Source organism: Zootermopsis nevadensis, unplaced genomic scaffold (assembly GCF_977971745.1).
Source record: "Zootermopsis nevadensis isolate Lab colony 2312 unplaced genomic scaffold, Znev_1.0 Znev_ptg000029l, whole genome shotgun sequence".
NCBI lineage: Eukaryota > Metazoa > Arthropoda > Insecta > Blattodea > Termopsidae > Zootermopsis > Zootermopsis nevadensis.
In genome coordinates, this window is record NW_028259161.1 from 1947848 (window position 1) to 1971956 (window position 24109).

Below are 24109 nucleotides of genomic sequence, written 5' to 3' on the forward strand. Positions count from 1 at the left end.
TCACTTATTCGGAATGGTACTTCAGTCGGTGTGTGGTTTGTTATTCATTCAGTCGCTCTTTCTTTTTCTTTCGTCCTCCACGTGTTTATTGAGATAGGTAGTTGCAAGCCATTTATTTCGTTAGCCCTTTGGTTAGGCACGTGGAAATTTCTTAATCAGTTATTAGTTTTATTTGTATCTTTTCGTCAATGGTAAAGCGGCCGGACCGTGAAGCTGAGGCCTAGAATTCGTGGGGCTGTACACTCGTGCCCCGAATACGCCTTGATGTGGTGCTTAGGCATAGGGACTTGTTCGGTTGCTTTGTTATCTGCCTAGTGCGTCACTTCGCACGAAGTTCTGGACGCGCCCCGCATTGCTCTGAGCGAAGAAGCTAATGAGTGTTCCCTGAAACAGCTTTAAGTATGAGATCTGGGCTCCTTATTAGTGTTGATTATTTGACGCTGGGCGTCGAATGCAGCCGCAATGGTCATAGAATTCGACGTCCCTTCGTGTTTTACCGCTGGCAGTAGTATTAATGTAGCGCTGTGGGGGTTTGTATTTAAAGTCGCTGCTCGCCATGGACTATCAGTTGCAATTCAATTGTGTATTTTGACGTCATTGCATTTTGTCGTGCTGGAAAAGGGTATAGTTGTAGAGAAGAGACATTATTTGCACTTATATCGGCGGTATGCCATACCGAAAAGTGTTCAGGTAAAAGTTTTAAACACAGATTTATATTTTGTTGCGCGTCAGTTGTTTCTACTGCGCACTGTTCCGTTAAAACTGGTGAAGTTCCATTTGAGATTCATGTAATGGAGGGGTTATGTTGGAACGACGCGACCTGAAATGAATTTCCTATGGAAACGTTTAGTATAGATCACAACATCCCGAACGGGTAAATGTGCTCTCGTAAAATACGCGTGCAGTTACGGATGGATTTAGTGTGTTTTAGTGCCGTTATGACAGTTAATGATCAGTTGTGACGTTCGGAGTTGCACGTTAATGACTGGCCGTCGCTGTGCCACAACGGAACATGATTTTACCTTAGGCTGTAAGTTACCCTGAGCCTTCACGTAATTTGTTATCGAACTGGGTTTCCTGCAATTTACCTGGGAAAGAACACTCCTGTCTTTAATGGGGGGGGGGGGGAAGCCCTTTCTGTTGTACGCGAGAGAGCTTCGCCATCTGAAGCAATACTTTGGCCTTACTAGTGTCCTTTGAGATGGGCGAGCTGTGAAGTCATCGCCCAGCTAGTGTCAGCGTGACAGAATCCGAACAGCTGTTTGCTAGGCAGTTCCCTTTCCACCACATTCTTCATCAGCAGTACCCCCCACCATCACCCCACACCCAGACCCATCTCGAACCAGATGTACTGAGTCATCAGTGTTTTGTTTTGTGCGTCTGTGCTCTCAAATGAGCGTGAAGTGTATCATATGAGCTCATCGAAAAGTCCCTGAAGTTTAACCAAGCACCAATTCATTAGGATGTATTTGGGGCTATATGGATGTCCGGCTACGGTTTGGACGATCGGGGTTCGATCCCCAACAGAGGCAGAGGATTTTTCCTCCAAGCTCTGCGTTCATACTGGTTCGGAGAAGCTGTAAAAGCAAGGCAAAACACATTTTATACAATTCAGTCGAAAACTATTACCATTCCGTCTACTTTTATAAAACGCTGAAGATCCGGATGTATAAAACAGCAGCGTTCCCGCAATGAAAGTGTCTGAGAAGAATGTGCTCAGAGAAATTGCTGGACCTGTGATAATGAAGTGAATAGGTGAACAAACATTTCACTTAACAAACAACTTCATGAGTTATTCAGGTCGCTTGAAGTTGTTGGATGCATTTGTGCGCAGCCACTCGGAGAGTGTTACAGAAAAGCCTGGTTTGATCCTACGTATAGACTTACAATTCCTCACACAAACAATGGCATTTATCTTCTGTTTGAATTGTCTTACGATCCCTGTCTGTTAGAATTTAAAGGAAACGAAATCCCCCCCCCCCCCCAACAAAAAAAAATCATGTTTTGGCTTCAGCGTTAATGCTTCCGATGCAGCAAGTTACTGTAATCCGTTTTTGGATGCTGTGCAGACAGACGCACTGTAAAACGTCATTATGTAGTGCGGGTAGGAAGCAGCAGTGTTTGTCGGCAGCTGTCTCTCGCAGTTATCTTCCCGCTGGGTAGCAGGATGCCATTCCATTTGTACCAGCCTTTACCATCAGTATGGGTGATTTGAGACCTCCATTTTCTGGTCATAGGGACGGCATAAATACGACGCGCGACGTCCCGACGTTTCCCCTTGGTGTTGCAGAGGACGTATTAAAGATACGAGTACTGTAAGTAGAAGATAAAAATGTTTTTTCCTCTGCTCTATGCAAACACGACGTTAATACTGACGTCACGTATCATACTTCAGAAGGAATTTTTCGTAACTAGTCAACCTCCGCGTTGAAACTACGTTTGCTACAAGAAGAAACAGCGTTCACCTGAAAGGTCGACGATGGATCAAAGGAGGTACATGTTCTGGTAATGTGGATTGGACTGAACTGGCTCCATATCGGATTCAGTAGCATGTTCTTATTGTTGAAGTGTGTGTCGAACATCGCAGTATTGTGGTTGACCTCTTGTTTTGTGTTAATAGCTATTACTGATTGCAGTTATTCGTAGTTTTCCTCAGTCCTTTCAGACGTGTCGCATTAAAAAGTCACGATCTCTTCCAGTCCATGGTTCTGAACCATTGTTCTAGCTGGAGTCGCGGCTGTCGGAGCGCAGAATTAACCACACTTACGGGACAGCTGTGCCACCAGTTAGGGAACTGCGATGTCGTAAGTGGTCGGTAGGCCACTTCATCATAGGTACCCAATAGCGCAGCCGAGCAGATATCGCTGACCTAGTTTCTTTGCGATGACGACTGGGTGCAACATGGAATCGCTTTGAGCCTCGAAGTTAGATCTTTGTATGATTAAGCAGATGGTTCAACACAGAACGGAATGGGTGTTTCTGTTCTAGCAACTGAAAGCACGTCTCTTCACGCTGTAGTGTGCCGCAACGCTGTGTTAACATTGGCGACTGCTTTCACTGCTAATGTAGATAATTATAAAGCTTTTAAGTGATGAAGCTTCGTTAAGGAAACGAAGAACCAACGAACATGAAGCTAAATAAATTAATGAACATGCACAATTAGCATGTTCTTAATAGCTGACGCAACATCCGATGTGCAGAGTGGCTTCAAAGTCGGATGATCGTGGTGGCCATTGACTCAGGACAGCAGAAGGAGGGGGGGGGGGGGAGCTATCTTCCTAGGCAACAGGTGTTTTATGGGTGATGTGAAGTCTGGCTGAAGTATGTGTGTATCGGAAAACGCAATTCGGCGCATTTCTTCCTGGCATGAACTGTACAGCAAAGTTATTAATCTGAAATTGTGCTGTGTGGAGACGGTGTGAATAAACTTATACCTTAAAATCGTTTTGAAATGCTGTTCCGGTCATGGCATTGCCAAGCATAAAAGTTTGTTCAGGGAGCTATGATATTTATCTTGTGTGTTAACAGCATCTGACGTGAGTCAATACTGTACCACGCGTCGTCAAAGGTAATAGTCAGTTCGCTTGGCACCCTGAACAAAGAACGGGGTAAGTTATAGTGAACTCTTAATAATGCCTTCCTCCGCCACTCTGATCGGCCACTTTCAAAACTATTTAGGTATAAGCTCTCGGTTAACAAGATGCACAAAATGCATCGAGTATGAGGATTGGCCGGGCGTGTGGCATGCCTTTGTACCAGTTTTGCTCGCGTCCTGTGCTGTCTCTGCTTTCTCGCGGACTGGAGCTGGACCGAATTTTTTGTTCTTGTGTGGCATTCCTTCCGGTAACCGCATTACGTCTCCCCCCCCCCCCCACACAGAACTGTTAATTTGCGCAAGGATAAATTAAATTAATGAATCTGAAATGTCACTCCAGTAAATTGGCACCCTTCAGAGACGAAATTTAATTTAACGCGAGTGGGTGTGAAACTCAGCTATCTAAAAACCAGGATGAATGCGAAATAGTTTTCGCGGTGCGAATTTCTGAATTTCAGACAAAAACGAAGCACCTGTCCGCAAGCGTTGAAGGAAGATGTGTGTAACACCATGATGTCTTCAGATATACTAGAACCGTCTCCTTCCAAATTCTTTTCTACTCACCATCTTATTGTACTTTTGACTTTGAATTAGTGTCAGTAAATAACCCAGGAATCGGCCAAGTTCCATACATTATAGGCCCAGGCAGAGGTGAATGATCATCTTTACGTTCCAGCCGCTTTATCCGCTGGAGGCCACAGTGCCCCCGCTAGGAATCGAACCCCAGCCGCCCATCCCTTATCCAGTTATTTTACTGACTGATTGCTTCCCCGAAGAGCAGTGCAGTGTTGCAGACTGAGCAGATGTGTTTCTTCTCACATACCTCGTGAGCAAAAAACAAGTCGGATACAGCTGTGATTTGCACACCGTAGCACGCAAACCCGAAATAACCGACTGTGTCAGAAATTGTCTCGGTTGAATGACAAGCGCCCAAGTTCCAAGTTCACTGTTACCCCAGATCGTATTTATTGCCAATACGCATACTGTCTTCACTGAGGATTGAAAAAATGTCGAAACAGCGCCTTATAATAGGCCACTACCACTTGCTATTCATTGTCCACAGCCACCCTCTCGCGAAAGGCTGTTTCATCCATGAAGTTCAGAAGGTGTCGTTAAGTAAAATCAGAATAAACACGTTTCTGCCGTTCGAAACGCTTGCAGCCTCAAAGTTTGTCTCTCTGTCTGTTATAATGTTCATTCTTATCCCTCTGTTCCTAAATATCAAAGCGACACGTGTTGAATGCGTTTAGCCTAAAGGAAGTTCTGCTGGGGATCGCTTAGAAATGTTTTAGAATTGTTTTGTTGTGAATCGTAAGCACGAGACTTTTGCACTGGGTTTAGAGGGAATTTGCCGTAGGAGTTGCTCTTTTATCTGAACTCCACGCTATGAAAGCGTATAAAGCTCATGTAGGCAAAACTCCACATACTTTTTGCACGTGACTCCGCGCTGGATGGAGTTCACGCTTGTTTACACCCGAGGTAGGAACTTTTCGTGCCAGCCAGGAAGATGCTTAATGACCCAAAGCAGGTTTGGGTACAGTTATGCTGAGGGGAGGCGGAAAAACTCTGCCACTGCCTGAACTCGATCCCCTGTCTTGTAGCACGTAGCACGTCAGTTTACGCTTGAAGTAGTAGTAGTCATAATTTCTGCTCTCCATTAAATATTAATAGGGTGATGATGTCTGTGGATATGAAATGGCTGGGGCATGTAGCCGTGAAACCTGAAGGCAAGAGATCCCTAGGCTAGGTTCAAGTGACTTTCAGGAAAATGTTCTTGCATGCAATTTTTATTTGTTTAAACTCCTGGGTGTTGGAAATGTCATCCGGTGGGTCCTTTTCGAAAGCTAGTTGGCAGGGAGCAGGTCGCTTTCGAGTGCAGTTATGTTATCGCATAGCCCAGCCAATCAGAAATAGCCCTCCGAATTAGCCCGATCTTGTTCTTCGTACCCTTCAAGGTTCGCCACTTCCGGCCACAGAAGCCGTTCTGTTTCTACACGTGGCTTCCATCACATTGCACACATAAGCTGAGCGGGCTACAAATAACAGACGATAAAATACGAATCACAAAGGAAGTCTTTATGCTTTTCGAGACAAGCCGGCTCTGACAGGAAGCGAGGATCTACAGAGTGCCCCACGAGTGCTAACCCTAAATACACACACTGAACTTTGTTGACAGTGGTGCGTTAATAGTATTGTAGTGACTGATATTTTAAACCACCCCAGTATAATAATTAAAATCTTAACGAAGTTGTAATTTACTGCGTTTCGTATATTCACCTTGTCAAACTTCTGGTAGGATTGTACCGCTGATGACAGAGGCAGCAAAGACCTCCGAAACGTTGGTAAACTTTACCAGACTACACAGTGCTACGAGACAGAAGATAGCCATCTTCGTACTTTCCGGCATGAGAATCTTGAATCCTACTTATATCGAATATTTGTTAAATGCCATTGAATCCCCCCCGGGGGATGCCGTTCAGAATGAGATCGAATGCTTGTCTTCGTCTAGTGCCACTTTCTAAATTTCATGAATCCTTACCTCTACGCCCCATATACATCTACATATGGTGATGTGCTTAGACGCAGGAAAACTTAATGTCCGTGTCATCTACAAAATATATAGAAAAATAGTCACGGGGACAGTGGCACAGTAATCAGGATTAAATTGTGCCAACACAAGGCAAATAAGAGACTTTAAGCACTGCTTTAATCGTGTGACCAGTAGTGATGTCGATGTGTTCATTAGCGTGACAGTGGATTAGCCACTCAGTAGGCTATAAGTGCCAAAGAATCAGCCTTTCCCCATGAAGTTGAATTGTAACAAAAACACTGCCTTTGTTTATGTATTTTGCTGCTACAAATTTTATAATCTAATATATCCCTCCGTCTCTTCATTATGCCTACTCTCTGAAGCTTGATGGGTGGCTGGTCACAGTGGTAACATGCCTTATATGACGTATATTACAGACATACTTGGATCAAATTCCAGCTGATAAACACTGGCAGAACTAGCAGTTCCAGTTAATAGAAGAATGATTTGATATTTAATTCTCTTGTCAACAGTTCCAGACTTTAAAAGATTTTGTAAAAGGGAATGCAAAAGTTTGCATACAAAAGAACAGAAACTACCTTCACCACAAGAAGTGATGTGCGAATTATGGATGAAACCTGGAATAATTGTAGAATGATGATGGCAGTAAGAAACTGAAGCGCATAGAGAAAGACTTGCTCCGATGCCATTTTGTCCACCACGAATCACACTTGGTCACCCAGGGTTGAACATGGGTATCTGGTGTCTAGCCACGGAGGTGTGGCACAGTGAAGAAAGAACACACACTTAACAGGCATGAAAACTGTTCAAGGCTAAAAGGTCAGACCTGGTGATGTGGAAGGAAGCTACTGGACATCTGGTTAGAGGTCTTGGGTTCAAAGCTGTTCAGATCTAGTCACAGTAGTTTAACTGTGACCATCCATGGGCTGTTTGTTGCTGTCTGTTGGCCATTATTCTCTTTAATAATAGCAATGTCTGCTCTCACCTCAAGTATGGATAATCTTGGCACAGCAATGCAGGCAGAGGGAAGGAATGTTGCATAGGGATATTGTACATGACAGATTTTCTAAAACCATTTCAACCAATCTGAACACTGTTGCAGGTGAAAGCAGCCATGGAGTGACGTGCCACACCGTGCCAACAGACTGAGAGACATGGCTGCAAGCAGGCTCTGGCACCTCAGTGCCATTCTGTGGTCGGCCATGGCCCTGGCAGTTATGGCGCTGCACTCGGAAGAGGACTTTGCATTTGAGATGACACCATCAGAGGAACAAGAGGTTCTTAGTGGGCCATCCAGCCATCCGCACCCCCATCCAACATCATCACCAATCCAGAGGCTCTGGGGCATCCCTGACACTGTAGCATCTGTCGGTAAACTCTTCCATGTGACCATCCCTGAAGATGCCTTCTCAGGAGATGTAGATCACTATGAGGTAAGCCACACTCAGGGGCACAGTGATGCCAGTTGAGAATAGCCAGACTTAGAAATTAGTGAGTTCATGGGTGTTTCAGTGAGGTTGGGTGGGTTTTCTATGTAGCTTGAATAAAAGAATCAGTGGCTCTTTTTTGGAGGGAAGGGGCAGGTAGAGAGTATATTTAAAATTTTGTAGCACTGAAAAGTTAAGTCATTGTTTGAGGCCTGTTTTTTTTCTTTTCTGTGTTGGTATAATAACCATTTATAGAAGTACAAGTGATCCTTAGGGTATTAATTTTATGCTTAATTTACGTTCTCAGTTACCTGTTTCTTCCTCTTTGGTTAATGTTTCTAATTTTTTCTTATGTAGAATGTTTTTTGGCCACATTTTTATTTTGGAGACAATTTAAGATATTTAAATTCGTAATTTTTAATCTCAGCCAAGTTTAACTGTAATCCTTTCTGATCAATGTGTTATGCTTTACATTGTAGCATTAACTCAGTGAAATATTAAATAACACAAATTAATACAGGTCCATATTATTACGATAATGAATGCACGGGAGTTATGATGGATTGGACATATTGCGTGAATGGAGAAAACAAGAAATGAACACATTATTTTTGTTGGGGAAATTACAATTTGGAGCAGTGAGAAGGTTTTGTAATGGATGTTAGTGAAATTAGATTGTGTGGATGGAGGATGACCAGAACTGATTTATGATCATCTCATATGTTGCTGAAACTTCAGGTACATTAGTTACAAGTGTTACAGGATGCGTTACTGTTCTGTAGGCTCGAGGGCCTGGTGGGGCTCAACTTCCATCATGGATGGTGTTTGATAAAGTAACAGGCCTCTTTGAAGGTGTTCCCAGCGCACAAGATGTTGGTGAACACTACGTGACAGTTCGAGCCCTTGGACAGCGGTCTCATGACTGGGCTAAGGATGTGTTCTCTATAGATGTCTCAGAGAACTGTAGGAGTGAGGTCTCCAAAGGGCCTGTGCCTCTTGCAGGGCAGCACCACAAGGTATCGGGCCATATACAAGTGAAGGTGACTTGTGAGCCTCCGAAGTTGTAGTTGATTAATTACACTGCAGTTGTTTGAGTGTCATTCTATAACATGTAAATTTAGTACTTGAAATGTTTTGAGGTTCTCTCTTGGGTTCTGCTAGTAGTAGTAGTAGAAGACAGAACAGGAATAAAAAGAAATGTCAGCATGAGAGTCAGTCACAGAAGATGGGAATATACTGCGAAATCAAGAGTAGTTTTATCAGCTTGTATCAAACAATGCGTAAATCATATGGAGGCCTGGGGGGATTAATCACAATTAAATCTAAAAATAAACAAATAGTTCAAATTTTGTCTACTGGTTATATCAGAAGGCACAAATTACACCTAATTGGCATGAATTTTTAAGGCATGTTTTATGTGTTAAATGCAGTTTATATTCTTGCAAGTTCTGTTCAAAACATCTTTTGAAAATGAAGATGGCTGACTTCTGGGATGCAGTACAATGTAGTCTGGTAGATACTGTCTGACATCAGTATCTACCAGACTAGATGGCATTTAACCCCACAAGACAACCATCTTCATACACATTGCCATTAGAACTTCAGATCTCTTCTTTTCAATAGTTTCCCTTATTAGTCAGTATTCTTGAATTATAGTGCCAAGAGAAAGTCTTGATAAATAATGGCCTTTCAGACAATTATGAGTTTAACTGCTAGAGCAATTTATCCCTTGGCATGCCCAGTCTTTTCAAGTTCAGGAAAACCTTTATTTTTATTTTGTACTTTCTATTATTTTAATCAAATACACAGCAGTATTATGTCTCATAACATAACATATTACGCAGACTGCAGTGAAAGACATGCAGTTATTTGAATACTTTTGGAAATTTATAGAATGTACCGATTAATATAAATGTTTAAACCGTTATTGTCAGAGCTACTTCTTTCCAATAGCAGACAGACAAAGTGGATTCTAAATGTAAGATTTGAGGTTTTCACAGCGGTGAGTATAAAGATTTCTGTCTTCTGGGTTGTTGCGCTGTGTAGTCTGGTCGATGTTAACCAACGTTTCAGAGGTGATACTGCCTCCGTCATCAGGGCGATGATGGAGGCAGTATAACCTGTGAAACGTTGGTTAACATCGACCAGACTACACAGCGCAACAACCCAGAAGACAGAAATCTGGATTTTAAATATCGGAAGGAAGACAGAAAAGGAAAGAAAAATAAAATAAATTACAAATATTAATTTTTAATCAGTTGAATAAAATATTGTAAAACATCAGGGAACAAATTGTTTTATCATTTCACTTCACTGATTTTGGAAATGTGCTTTGTTAAATTTCTGGTGTGATGTGTTTGCCATGTGATTTGGATTTTTATGTCAATTTATCAGGTTTTGGACTGTTTCAGATTAATTGCAATGTTGGGGAAGATGCTACAATGCTCACTGTAGTAATGGATGCCAAATTTGAACAACTGAAACCAAAACAACGAGTAGTGGCCATAAAGAATCTTTCTGGGTTCCTGTCTCTCAACCATGTATGTAATTCAATTTATTTTATAAAGTAATGTGTTCAGGAAGGCAACACAGTAAAAGTTCTTTCAATTTCATGCAGAGACTTGTTAGAAGGGTTCTGCTTATTTGTTTAGTGTTTAGTTATGTATGTTTATAGAAAATGCTTTATTTTAACGAAGAATAAGAAAAATTGGTGTTACTAAATAATTATATAATTATTATTTTCTATTTTGCTATGTGATGCTATCTGGAGTTTTGTCAGTAAAACTAATTTTTAATTGTATGTTCTTTGGATTGAAATACAGGCATACCTCAGAGATATTGCAGGTTCAGTGCCAGACCACCGCAATAAAGCGGGTCACTCAAATTTTTTGGTTTCCCAGTGCATGTAAAAGTTATGTTTACACTATACTGTAGTCTATTAAGTGTGCAATAGCATTATGTCTATAAAAAAAACAATGCGAGAATTACCAAAATGTGACACAGACACGAAGTGAGCACGTCGGAAAAATGGCGCCGATAGACTTGCTCGAAGCAGGGTTGCCACAAACCTTCAATTTGTAAAGAAAACAATATCTGCGAAGCATAATAAAACAAGGTATGCCTGTACTTAGAAATAAGTACAACATTTTTGGCTCTTTTTGTAAAGGTTGTATCAAATATAAGTGCTATTTGATATGATATTTACAATAATTACTGTTCACAATGATTTTGATTTCTCCTTTTAGGATTTGTTCACATTGCAACCTATGGATAAGCAGGAAGATTTGTTGGGGGATACAGTTGTACTGGCAGGTCCAGGAAATGTGAAGAAGAGGACAAGCAGACATTCTACCTCCATTCAGTGGCAGGTATGCAAATTTGCATACATGTTACAACACTAAATATGTACTACTCTACTCTTATTTTTTGTAAGATGATGTAACTGAACCCTATTTGGATACAATATTAGTAATATTTCATAGCTCAGTCAGTGTGGTGATTGACTGTGGACTGGGGTTTGATCCCGGGCAGAGGCAAAGAATTTTTCTTCTGGCCACTGTGTCCAGACTGCCTCTGGGGTCCTTCCATCCAGTGGGTACCAGACAGTCCTTTCCCTGAGGGTAAAGCTTGGCCGGGGTATGACACTGATTACTCACCCTTATGTAATACTGAGTTCTAGAATGAGTAGGAGCTATACCTCCTCTTCTTCTTCTTCCCTTCCCCCCACTATCTTCATGGTGTGTACTGTGGCAGCATCACAAGAGAACCTAAAACTTTCTAAAAATTAAAATACTCAGATTCCTATGTAACCTAGTTGCTAAGATCCTGAATGAAATGTTGGGAAAAATCTTAACTTTCTTAGAGATTCTGGATTTTCTTGTGAGGTTGGTGTTTAAAATATATGATTAATGTTCAGTTTATGATTATAGGATATAATAAAATCATATATTAACGCTGCAGTATTCTGGAAAAATTTCTGAACATGTGCTCACATCTGGTCCACTTCCCGTTTTTGCAGGTTGGCTGTGATGGGCATCTGTGGAAGCAGCACGTGCAGTTGTTGCAACAGCTGAAGCAGCAAGCCCGTGATGGTACCTTATCAGAGGTGCTGCAGCAGCCCATCGTGGGCTGGCATGTGAAGACTGAAGCTTCCTCCTCTCACAGGGAACGCAGAGAGGTAGGTATCAGTCAGGATATAGATTCTTCTATGTTGACTGCTGTGGAGTATTCTTTGGATGGTCACTAATTTAATACTGGAGTGATACTAATGCTGCTGCTTGTTCCAGTTACAGGGATTAAAATTGTTCCTTCCATAATTTTATCATTGTCACCCTCATTGCTCATATTACAGTCTAAACATCTGAAATTCCTCATTTGTTCATGTATTTTATTATTAGTTAAACAGTGTTACTAAACTTCCGAAGAATTATCCCTTTTAACACCAAGTTTAAACTACGTATAATGGATTTTATTCCTGGATTCTGTATGATCCTAGGAATAAACAAGATTAGTCAGTTGATCTTTGTAATGGAGATTTGTTGTGTTTTCTTTGTAGTGGAACTGAATATTTAAATGTTATTTAGCTGAGCATTGATTGATGCTTGGGGAAGTTTAGTGTATTGTAATAAGGATGATGGCTTGTGTTACAGGTTGGCTCTGGGGATTATGATGATGAAATTGTGGATGAGGATGTAGGAGAAGCAGATGAGGATGAAGCTGTGGAAAGTGAGACTGAAGCAGTGCCAAGTGTTCATATTGTTCCAACGATGCCCTCGCCTGTGTTCCCTGAACCGACAGCCTCGCATCCCCACAGGCATCATCACGGGGAGGTTGAGGCTGGTCCTGGCATGAGCATTGTGCCGGAGGTTGCGTCAAATGTGGGATACAGATTGCCAACAAGTCCAGTTATCTATGGGACTATTTTACCCACCCCAGTGCTAGTGAGTGACATATGTATATGATTTTTACAGACTGTGTCCGTCAGATGGAAGAAATAGACACATTCTGATTATATTACTCCACATTTTTCAAAAAGTTTCTACTGTTTTAGAAAATGTGTGAATCAGTAGTAAATCTTTGATTTAGTTTTGGGAATGTTCTGGCAAATAAGTTTATGAATACTGCATTTTTTTTACATAGACTTAGAAATTAAATGTGTTATGTTCGTAAATTAAGTTTGGAGAAGTCTGGATATTACATGTTGCACGTCATTGTGGAGCCTTTGTTGGCAGATGCTCTACTGCATTCATATTTTTACTATTGATCAAACAGATCGGGATATGAACACTGTTCCACTGATGGCCACCATTAAGGCATATCTTTAACTCTCCAGGGCAGATTACAAGAAACACATGTAATGGCCATGTACTTGCCTATTTGTAAAGTACGCCATTCCACTGATGTCACTCTGCTATGAACACGTGCCTGCTCTTTGAAGCCGGTACTTATCTAAATATTCACAAATTAAGTTTCTACTATGTGCCCATTTTGGGTTAATGCTGTTCAGGGAATTAATTCTGGTTCATTTTGAGAACCACTTGAACCCTGTAAATACATTACTGGAAAAGTGCAAAGCAAATGGTTAATTATATATTTACAGTGGCCCCCCCCCCCCCCCCCCCCCCGAATTTGTAGGTTTTTAAATTTGAGCAGTTCTTATGTCCCTGTGTTTATCCCATTTTGCAGTGTATTATAATTAACTACCATCGTGAAAGGTTACATTTTCCTTCTGTTATTTCCAGTTATGGTGTGACCCTTCTGTCTTTTTCCTGCATGTCGAAAGGATGAAGAAATGACATCTCTTGGTTTTTGATTTTGCCACATGCTGTTGCAGGTGCCTGTTCGTCCTACTCACCTGCTGAGCAGTGAGATACTGGTGGAGCCCAGTAGAGCATATGATGAGTTTGCGGAGATTACGCCATCAGCTACGCCTGTGTTTGTATCAGAAGCCGAGTCTTCGATCGCAACAGAAATGCCCTCCTCACAGGTATGCACAGATTACACAAAAGGTGCCTTGTGAATGCTGACATGTTACAGTGCATTACGTACAATAATGTGGAATACATTAAACTGAATTGTTTGTATACTAGCAAAAGTGCCTGTTCTTCTCCCAGATTTTCCTTAAAATGAATAGTACTAAAATAATCAAACTTTATTTATTATGACATTCTTAATAATTCAATTGCATATATGTTATAACAGTCTTACGAGTGTACACATACATTCCCTTTGTCCAGAAAATAGGTTACCCGAACTACCTGTAAGTGTAATTAAATAATTAAATTACCACTTTTTGAAGTTTTATGAACATGTTTCTGTTGATCAGTGTTGTCATTTTACACAGTAGTGCTTCATTCTGGTATCTTGGTGAATTAAACAGTTGTCATAGATTGCTTTTGAATGTGTATTAAATGGGGCAGCTATGTGTACAAATTCCTTTTGTACTACAAACGTGTTTATGATCAAGAGCTTTGTGTGCAACTGTTTAAGGAAGAGGGGGATCGATGGTAACCAATTTCTGTTGAACAGTACTTGGTACTGTAATAGTAAAATATAAGCTAGTTGTATGGGCATGACAAAATGTTTGGGAAATTAGAATCTCTGTGTACACTTGTATCCAACCATGTCTGGTAGACCTCTAGTTTCATGTAGTACCCCATTTAATTGGTGCTTTAGCCTTTTCCCAAAGTTTAACATGGAACTTGATGACATCCGTCTGTTGCTACATCACTCATTTTGTATGTACCGTATAATGGAGTTCACTATAGGGTTTGTTTCCGTGGCTAGATGACAGAGCCTCTGCCCTCATCCAGCAGCAGCAGTACCAGTAGCAGTAGTAGTACTGGTAGCAGCACTTCTGATACTACGGAGACCTCTCCCATGACAGAGGAGTCCACACCCTCAGCTACGCCTTTCCTCGTAACAGATGAACAGTCCAGTACAGAGAGCTCTACAAGTGAGCGATCATCAGTATCAAGGACAACTGAAGAAGTGTTGTATGGCGTGAAGAACATTCAGCCAACGATTGAGCATCGTCTGGCAAAACAGGTTGCTGTGGCAGGCAAAATCTTTAGGTATGGAACCATTCATGAATGCAAAGCATGTGGCAGATATCATTTAGCACATAATGCCAGGTGTAATGTACATTTGAGGGAAACCAGTCAAAAGAGAACAATAATATTTTTTGTAAAGGTTTGTATGAATTTTGTGTTGGGATTTGTCTGTTGCTTGATGTATGTTTGATATCCATGATGTTTTAGGAGTTGACTGTAATTTTTCATTCAGTTGATTGTAATGCTGACAGATTTGTTAATACTTTTGTATTTTTCATATTAAAGTAAAAAAGTTAATTTTGAAATTTGGCACTACAGGCAAGTCCCAAAACATCATTTATGTCAGGTATACTTTAGACAGTGGTCACATTCCAACATAATATTTGCATAAGAAAACAATTTATTTGTGAGGAACTTTTGTGCTGATGTCTGTATGTAATGTATTGAAATGTCAATATTGATTAACAACCATAAGTTTTGAAATGTTTATTTGTAAATTTATAGATTTCAGCTTTTGCATATTAATCTGTTGTCTCTCTTGATATGTGCTTTTGAGATGTAGACTAAACGTGCAAAATGATTTGCTGCATTTATGCTTTTTATTTTCTGTACCATATTACCAATCTTAACATCCCCCAAACTGTTTAGTTATTGTACTCCATACAGCCACAACAACAAAATTGGATTGTTGGTGCATTTTAGTTGGGCATGTCATTAATAATACTTATTTTTTTGTAAAATGCTGGAATATCTAATGTTATTTGTTGTGTTCTGAGACAGTAGTTGAAAGTACATTTTAATAACAAATTAAACCACTAAAATGTGTGTGAATCATGAGTCTGTAGTACCTCATATGCTGTTTACTATTTCTACAGCTTTGTAATCCCAGAAGATTCATTCTCTGATCTGGAGGATGGCAACACTAGGTATCTGCGACTAATATTTAAAACAGAGGAAGGAAAATCTGTACCACCATCATCCTGGCTCCAATTTCATCCAGAGAAGCAGGAAGTTTATGGCTTGTAAGTAAAGGAGTAACTGAAATGACAAATGTGATTGAACTCTGTAGAGCCAGATTTTTATTACCATTGAATTGTGTAAAAGAACATTGCTCTGTTAGTGGTATCATTAGTTGGATGTGAGCAATATGCAGTAATGTGTAACCCATTTTTAATATGAAATAAAATTTAATGAAATGGATAAGTCCTAAAGGAAATTAATCAGAGACTCTGGAAAGCCAGGATTTTGTATCTGTCAGACTTAGCAATATCATATGCAGCTGGGAAATGTATCAAGGGGTGTTTAAAAATATTGGTGTAAAATCTTGGCTCTCGGATAAAGTAGCTGGACAGGAAGGGTAGGCTCATGAATTTTTAGCAGAGTCAGCATGTGTTTATCAGAAGGCACAGGCACACGATTGCTGATCTCTAGAGAGCATTTTTTGTGTTGTAGGCCTCTTGAAGAGCATGTGTCAAGGTGGAAGTTCATCATAGAGGCAATGGACAGAGAAGGGAAATCTGTGTCAGACACTCTGGAACTGACAGTACAGCACCACAAGGGTCGTCGCAACATGAACCATGAGTTCACACTTCAGCTGCGCATTGAGAAGAAATATGACTTTGCATCGTCGGTAGACTGGCAGCTGAAAGTGTTGGATGGACTGGCAAGGTTGTATGGAGATCCGGACACAAGTCAGATTGTGGTTCGAAGTGTGATCGAGGAGTCTGGCTCTGTCAACTTCACCTGGACCAACGAAAGTTTGCCTCGCAACACATGTCCCAAAGATGAAATAAACAGACTTTTCAAGGTATGAACCTGAAGCAACACTTCTCACTTGGGTTGCTTGGTGCTAGTTTACCTGAACCAGCTGTTCATCATGTAGCTACTGATGTCCTTGATCATCAGCCACACCAGTTTTTTATTATTTATAGGAGGTTATTAAATGTTAGCATTCATGAATCAAAAATAAAAGCAGTAACAGGATGTACACCACAGAGTTGTCTTGCTTGTTTGTCCTGTAGTCTTGTATTATGCTGGAAAATGATGACATGTTAATGTAAATTAATTTCTGTTTGGAACCTCTCAAAATTGATAGCTCATGTGGGTAATCTTAATTAGAGGACCCTTTCATATGTATTTTTGAAAAGGATCCTGTTTGGTGATTACTGGTCCTGAGATGGCTGTCTATGACTGAGAAGGAATACGCACTAGCTCTTACTGTTTAGCCTATTACATTGTAGGTGTGCTAGCTTCCTCACATGGCAGTTAACATGGAACACACATAATTTTCTGTGGTGGTGGTGGTACAAGTTATATTTGTATTACTATCTGATCATGCGTTATAATTTTGTCCTGACATAAGTTTAGTATCTGTCCTGATGTATTTTGTTTGTAAACTATTATTATTATTGAGAACTAGGTGGCACAGGAGTGCCAAGCCTCTCTTAAATATTCATCAATTCATAAAATGAAAAGTGCAAGTCATTTGAATATTTTATTACCATTTTTTCCCCTTGCAAGACTTTTTTTAAATTGAAAACATGTATGAAAGTGTATTTATTAAAATTTGAATGATGTTTTCCTTTGGCTTGCAGCACACACACACACACAATTTTGAGTTTTATAAATTGGCTGTTGTTAGCCTTTGCATGAGATCTTGTGTGTAACAGAATTTTCTTATAGGGAGATTCTACCATAAATTGAAACTGCGATGTCAGAGCTTTTGGTTTGACTTAAAATACTGTGTTCAGGTGTTGGTGCTGAATGAAAATGGAGATCCGTCAACTGCTTTAAACAGTGTCCTTGCTCCATTTCTGAAACCAAAGAAAGTAACATACCAGGGCCTTCATCAGTGTGAGCTGGTGATAGGAAAGCCTCAGACACCTTCGCTGTATCCTAAAGTACCTAACGTGAACTACCCTCCCACCATAAGGAACCCAGTGGACCACATCAATGCCACGGTTGGCAGACTGCTTGTGTTCAAAGTGCCAGAGGTAACTTTTCTCTTAATTCTACTTTTTCCATGTAATAGATTGGTGATGGTTCACAGCTTGTTCAAAGAATGTTGTGAGATCAGGTTTCTTTTAGCTTTTTTGTTCAGAAATGTTTTTTTAATTTCAAAGTGATAATAACTGAAAGAAATGAATTCATTCAGACTTGTGATCTCTAAACTGGAAAGTATGTAACCCTACTCCTGCAAGAAGCAGGGTAGAATGATGACAGCCATATGATTATACTTAACAGAAGTTGTGTCTCTACAGGATACATTTTATGATCCTGAAGATGGCAGTACCCGTAACCTGAAACTTTTGCTCCTGACAATGGACAGATCACAGGTACTAGCAACAAACTGGTTACAGTTTGACATCAAAAATCAGGAGTTCTTTGGCACTCCAATGAAGGAAGATGAAGGCCGTAAGGAATATCAACTGGTGAGTGTGTTGCAAATATTGTTTCTCACTGTTTAGAACACTTCTGAAATACTTGTGAATAGAGTAATTTTCATGATAGTAACTATTTTGCATATTTATGTTTTGTTTGGCCCGTGTCACCGAATTTGTGGCGATCCATAGCCAACCATCCTTGTGTTTTGTCCATTCATGTTTTTAGCTCTATTGCACTAAATGCTATAATTCTGGGTGGTAGTGCCATGTAGTCTGGTAAAAGTTTATCAGAGGTTCATTGGTCCTTGCTGTCTCCATCACTGGTATAATTCTGTTATTTAAAAAACATGAATAAAGAAATTTATAATTGTCATGCATTTGCCCATCTCTCCTTGTCCTAGGAGCTGGAGAGTAAAGACCATTAATTTAACAAATACTCCACAAAATGTTTTCAGCAAATTTTGGTAGATTGCCTAAAAGAGTAAGTTTGTTTCATTTTGTTTGTTATGTTTCACATTTCAAATGAAAATGCACACCCCTATCCCATGTCCTCCGTGGACTGGTCTTGACTTATTGTAACTTCATAGCCATGTTTTGAGTGGGTTGGCTACATAACAAAATTGTGAAGAAGAAATATATTAATCTTAGCAAGTGTTTTTTGGTTTTATAATGTAGAGTTCACAGGTTTTTGTCATCATGTTGATGAACTCTGGTTCCATGAAATTAATTTCTTGAGTACTTGAATGCCTACAGATTGTTCAAGGATGATCCTTTATTGTAGAGTGAGTGAGCGTACAAGTCAGGTGGTCTATAAATTACATTTATTTGTTTTCCACTTTATTGCTATTTTATTTTTCCAGTTTTTATGTATGTAGGTTTGATTTCACTGTGAAGCGTTACACACAGGTAAACCCACTACGCTACTAAGCCTAAATACATAGATTGCACAGTACTTTTGCTAACATAAAATATTTGACTTCCTCAGGATATTTTGTTAATACAAATAATTATATTAATTTCTTTCAAGCTGGAAAAGGTGGGGAGGGCTTATTTTAGATTCAGATAAATATGAAAGCATTGGTTGTACTGTTTGTTACAAAGTGTTTTTGAAGGCGGACATAAAGTAAAGTGTGGTGAAAGTACATGTAAAGGTGACATTACATGTTACACAAACTTTTTGTTAACAGAAGTGGCTGCAGATAAATGTGAGTATATTGAATGTAAGAAGAAAAATCAACCTATTTCATTTTCATAGAGTCTTTCAATATATCAGCTGTTATTAGTGCCAATATTTGAGCACAAAATTTCAATGCTGCGGTAATAATAATGTTTTAAAATTTTGAGAGCAACTCACTTACAATTTGCTCATTTTTTAATGCCTTTGATCATTTTTCTTTGTGTCCATTTTGAGTAAGGTATTCTCATGCCATTCTTGTCCTCTGGAATTTTAAACATTTCGTCTCCCATTATGTAAATGTTTTTCTTTTTGTGAAAGTTTATGCCATACTGCTTTCTAACTGAAGTTTCTGCACAGGTATGTGAAGACAGTGGCGGTCTTACAGCAAATGATGGTCTGGTTGTAGTTGTTCACTCTGCACCTAAAGTTCAGTACAATGTTGAGTTTGCCATGACACTGGCTATGCCATTTGAGACATTTTTCAGCAGTTCATCTATGAAGCGGAAATTCATGGAAAAGCTCCAAATTCTGTTTGGAGACCCAAATACTAGTGCCATCTCTCTGAGCTCTGTGACTGAAGGCTCAACTGTTGTGGCTTGGCACAACCGTACAGTGCCCACTGACCATTGCCCAGAAGTTGAGATCAGCCATTTAAGGAAGTTACTGATAAATGAAGACCATACTATCACAGAGCGTGTGGGAGCAATCATGGAACCAGAATTTAATGTGAAGGCAATCACAGTTACTCCAATTGGGAAATGCCAGGGAGAACTGACAGTATGGCATTATCCAGATGGCACCAACCTGCCAGGTGAAGACACTCAGCCTATAGGAACCTCAGATGAATACCTGGTGACTTTCGTTGTGCCAGCAGTGATCATTGCTGCCATGTTGATTTTGGCTGGCATCGTGGCCTGCGTTCTCTATCGGCGTCGGCGAACCGGCAAGATGAATGTAGGTGATGAGGATGAGAGACAGAGCTTCCGCAACAAGGGGATTCCTGTCATCTTCCAAGATGAACTGGAAGAGCGTCCAGATCCTGGAAACAAAAGTCCAATCATCATGAAGGAGGAAAAACCACCCTTGCCACCACCTGAATATCAGCGTGGTGAGCCAGAGCACCCTGCCTCACCCCTCATGGCTGCACATCCCCTTCTTGGTGAAAATGCTGCCTCTGAGGATCCCCCATACCAACCTCCACCACCTTTCACTAGCAGCCGCGATTCAGGCAGGCAGAACCGCCCCAAACCAACCCCCACATACCGAAAACCACCACCATATGTGCCTCCGTAACACGGATTGTTTTACCACATGAAAGATGATGTGCACATACGTTTCTTTACTCAACTTGAACGAAGATGAAATGACGATCGATCACCTGGTGCCTTCCATGTACCACAGCTTGGCTCCGATACAGTGTACCCTGACAATACACAGCCTGTCGCAATAACTGACACTGCTCACTTTGTGATGAGACACTGAGTGGTTTTTTGTTCTGTCATTAGTCTGATGTAAATGTTTATGTGTAAAAGTGATACTACCAAGGGAGAACTTTTTCATGTGGAAGTGATAGTTTGCAGTTTTCGGCCGAGCCTGCTCAGCAAAGCCTCTATCCTGCTGTACTGTTGATTTTCTAATACATCATAGTCATTTTGCTTCAAAAAGTGCTGTTATTATTTTGATGTCCATTAAGAATGTTGCAATGCCCACGTCATCTTGGCAGCTCTCTGTGATGTCATGGGAGGAATCTGCATGCTTTTTGCTGGAAACATTGCAACTGCCTATATGCTCTTTTCTCACTACATACTTTCTGTTGTTATGTCACTACCATCACACCATGTTTAAATGAATATTTCTTTTCTGCATTTTGTGTTAAAATTCAATTTTTTAAGTTACCAGGAAGTGACATTACACAGGAATAATTTTAATTAGGAAATTTTTACTGTTATCTCCATGTTGTGTGTGTGTTTGGGTACAAGATGTGCAAGTAGATTGACTGACTGGATTAATAAATGCACCATATCAGCTGCCAGTGTTTGTCAGCATGTAAACAATTAGGAGATTCCATGTGATGCATCATAATACTTGTATGTATTTATAGGTTTGTAACTAAGAGAGAGAACTGTGTATCATAGGGTATTTTCAGATGTAGCAATGGCTTGGGACAGTCCAAAGGTTGTGTTATGATGCTATGATTTCATAAGACATCTGTTACATTTTGTTTATATGATATATCTATTGTTTCAGGCACTAGTTGTAATAAGGCCAGTTTATTTTTCTCGAAGGCAGTGACTAAATGGTACCTCATTAATCAAGTGTAGTGACTCTGAAGGGCAGCTGTCACCTGTTTTCATGAATAGAATGAAACCTTGGACATAACCATATCTAATCTTCTCTCAATCTTGGGATTTTGTTATTTGCTTGTGAATACATTTATTGTGAAGACGTTTTCTCTACGTTTGTTGATTTTTAAATTCCTTATATGTAGATCATAGCTGTATTCAAAACTAAATATGAATGTGGAAAAAAAATTTCTTTAATACCCTTGATCTACTTCTGAATATATTAAAGTTGTATTTTGAAGGTTCTGTGTTCAAACTAAGTCACTGCCATAAGAAAGAAGGTATTTTAAAAGTTTTTAGTAGAAAGACAACCTGTGGCCTGGAAGTATGAACAGATTCATGTTTCAAAACTTTCATGAGTATCAAATTAACCACGGTATTCTAAATAATTTATCATATTGCAATCAGTGGTTTAGGAAGCTGTCCAAAGGCGTTGCTTTGTGACTACTTTAGTCCATATGTCAGTAAACTCAAATGTGTAGGCAGTCTTCAGCAAAGCATACAAGTTGTGTGTCTTCGTGTGTTATTACTGCATCTCATATACTAGGTACAGACAGACAGACAGACAATATAATGGACTTTTGTATTTAATTTTTACTGTCACATAGATCTGATTATGGACGTGTAAGGTGTAAAGGAAATAAACTGGTGAACTCTTTTAAACTAAGTTGTGTTTCAAAATGTCAGGGCATTGGTCTTCAGTGTGAGAGTAGCTGCCATCTGCATTAGGTGGTGTCCACAAGTCATTTGGCCATATAAGATAGAAGATCAAGGTTTAATATTAATCTTATCCCATTATCATTGTGCATAAGGAAAAATCGCAGTAGCTTTGAAGAAGTGTAGCTTTTCCCCAGAGAAAGTCGGGGGGGGGGGGGTGATATTTTTGTTTTAATATGCCTCTGGATTGACTTTTATGAAATACCATTTTTAGTTTTGTGAAAGTACTCTAATTGGTGGACCAATCCGTGAGGAAGTAAGTAATGACGTCAGGACCACAATGCATTAGGATGGCGTCGGGACCATAATGCATTAGGATGGAAAACCTCTAACTCCAGTTCGACTTCATGGAGACCGTTAGAAGGATGTGTTTGGAGCTGGTAATTTAGTAGTAATTTTTTTTTGGATGAGATGTTCAGTATCTGGCAGCGAAAGAGAAAACAAAGGTAAGATGATTAATTTTATTATTTATAGAAATTAATGAATGAGACATTTTAATGATGGAGTCTGGTGACGTAATAGAATGTGAAGTGTGGATTGCTCTGAGACGACGAAATTAGCATTTCGGAATTAAGTAGGTCCTGACATCGCCATTCAAGAATTTGCCGTTTATGATTAGCACAGATTGTTCGCATTATCCATTTTAAGCAGACAGTGGAAGCTGTTGCACTTTGAATCGTAATTTCTGGAAAAGTTGTTGCGCAATAAAGTTCAATATGGCTGTCATCTACAATAATTCATACTCTTAACAGCATTTCAGCAATTCCCTTAATTTAGTTCACCGAGTTCTGAATAGTTTTCGTCTCAGGCCGAAACTATTTATAATATTCTAGGTTATAAGAGTTCCTGTAATATTGTTCAAAATGTATATAGCTAGACGCTTGGGTGAGGAGTACATATTTATTTCTAGAGCTATTTGCATATCTTACACAGTTCGTGTTTTTTGAGGGATAAAAAATTTTGTCGCACAACTATTTGTGATTATCTGTATATTGCATGCGACATAGAAGTCCTTGTGCTATTGGGAACGGGGAGATAATATTTTTTGCAGTTCATAACAAATTAGCATTTAAATAAAGGGAACTCTGGATTATAGGAGCCTTCATTCGTATTTATTGTATTTTGTCATTCAGAACAAGAAACCAAAAAATACAGTCAAGTGATATTTGTGCCACTTCTGTTCACTAATGTGACATCTCATAAACTGACGCATGTATAAGACTTGCACAGGCCATAGCAGACTAACAAGCATGAAAATGTGTTCCATTGGTGGACATAGTGTAGTGGAGTGAAAGAACGTATTCAGGCACACATGAGAACTAGTATTATGAAACCAAATTTAAATATTTCAAAACTAATTTTAGTGTTACTGTGGAAGAATAATATGTGGAGCTTTATATCTGTTGTTGATCAAGTATATATTTCAATTAAAATGGGGTCAGTGGAAAATAGACAGAAAATAAACATATGTAACCCTTTTGTCCAGTGGACCTTAACTTTGTTATGTTATAAATTTACCTTCTGTGCTTGAAAGTTGTGGTAGGATAAGGTTATGAGCTTATAATGTTGGGATTCTGGATTTAATCCCACTTGCCCCCCCCACCCCAAAATCAATAATATATATAAAAAAATCATTTAGTTAAATTCGTTTTTGTGTTATATGTTTATAAACATCCAGATTTGTATTCAGTAACAGCTTTACTCAAATTTGTTCAATAGGAGCTTATCATTTCTTGGATGTGAGTGTATGAGAATCAATTTATGGAATTATCATTTCCAGCAACAAATGCAAGGCCCCCCCCCCAAAAGGCAAATTGTTCATCAGTCTAAATTACCTAACTTGTCAATCATTTATACTGAGTAAA

The 24109-nt window shown here is 39.6% G+C and overlaps 1 protein-coding gene across 3 annotated transcripts in view; it reads left to right on the plus strand.

The window, feature by feature from the left end:
- Positions 1 to 24109, plus strand: part of Dg (Dystroglycan) — a 103547-nt gene that overhangs the window by 77309 nt on the left and 2129 nt on the right. For 2 of the 3 annotated variants that reach the window (XM_087358072.1, XM_087358073.1), the window contains exons 2-14: positions 7249 to 7579; positions 8356 to 8589; positions 9985 to 10113; positions 10819 to 10941; positions 11592 to 11750; positions 12223 to 12513; positions 13407 to 13559; positions 14360 to 14646; positions 15501 to 15647; positions 16078 to 16432; positions 17376 to 17618; positions 17886 to 18056; positions 19543 to 22690. In XM_087358072.1, the coding sequence (XP_087214198.1) occupies positions 7301 to 7579; positions 8356 to 8589; positions 9985 to 10113; positions 10819 to 10941; positions 11592 to 11750; positions 12223 to 12513; positions 13407 to 13559; positions 14360 to 14646; positions 15501 to 15647; positions 16078 to 16432; positions 17376 to 17618; positions 17886 to 18056; positions 19543 to 20478 (3507 nt within the window). In that variant the 5' untranslated portion in view covers positions 7249 to 7300 and the 3' untranslated portion in view covers positions 20479 to 22690. Of the gene's footprint in view, positions 1 to 2292; positions 2316 to 7248; positions 7580 to 8355; positions 8590 to 9984; positions 10114 to 10818; positions 10942 to 11591; positions 11751 to 12222; positions 12514 to 13406; positions 13560 to 14359; positions 14647 to 15500; positions 15648 to 16077; positions 16433 to 17375; positions 17619 to 17885; positions 18057 to 19542; positions 22691 to 24109 lie in introns of those variants that run through there. The other variant, XM_087358074.1, reaches the window with a different exon arrangement.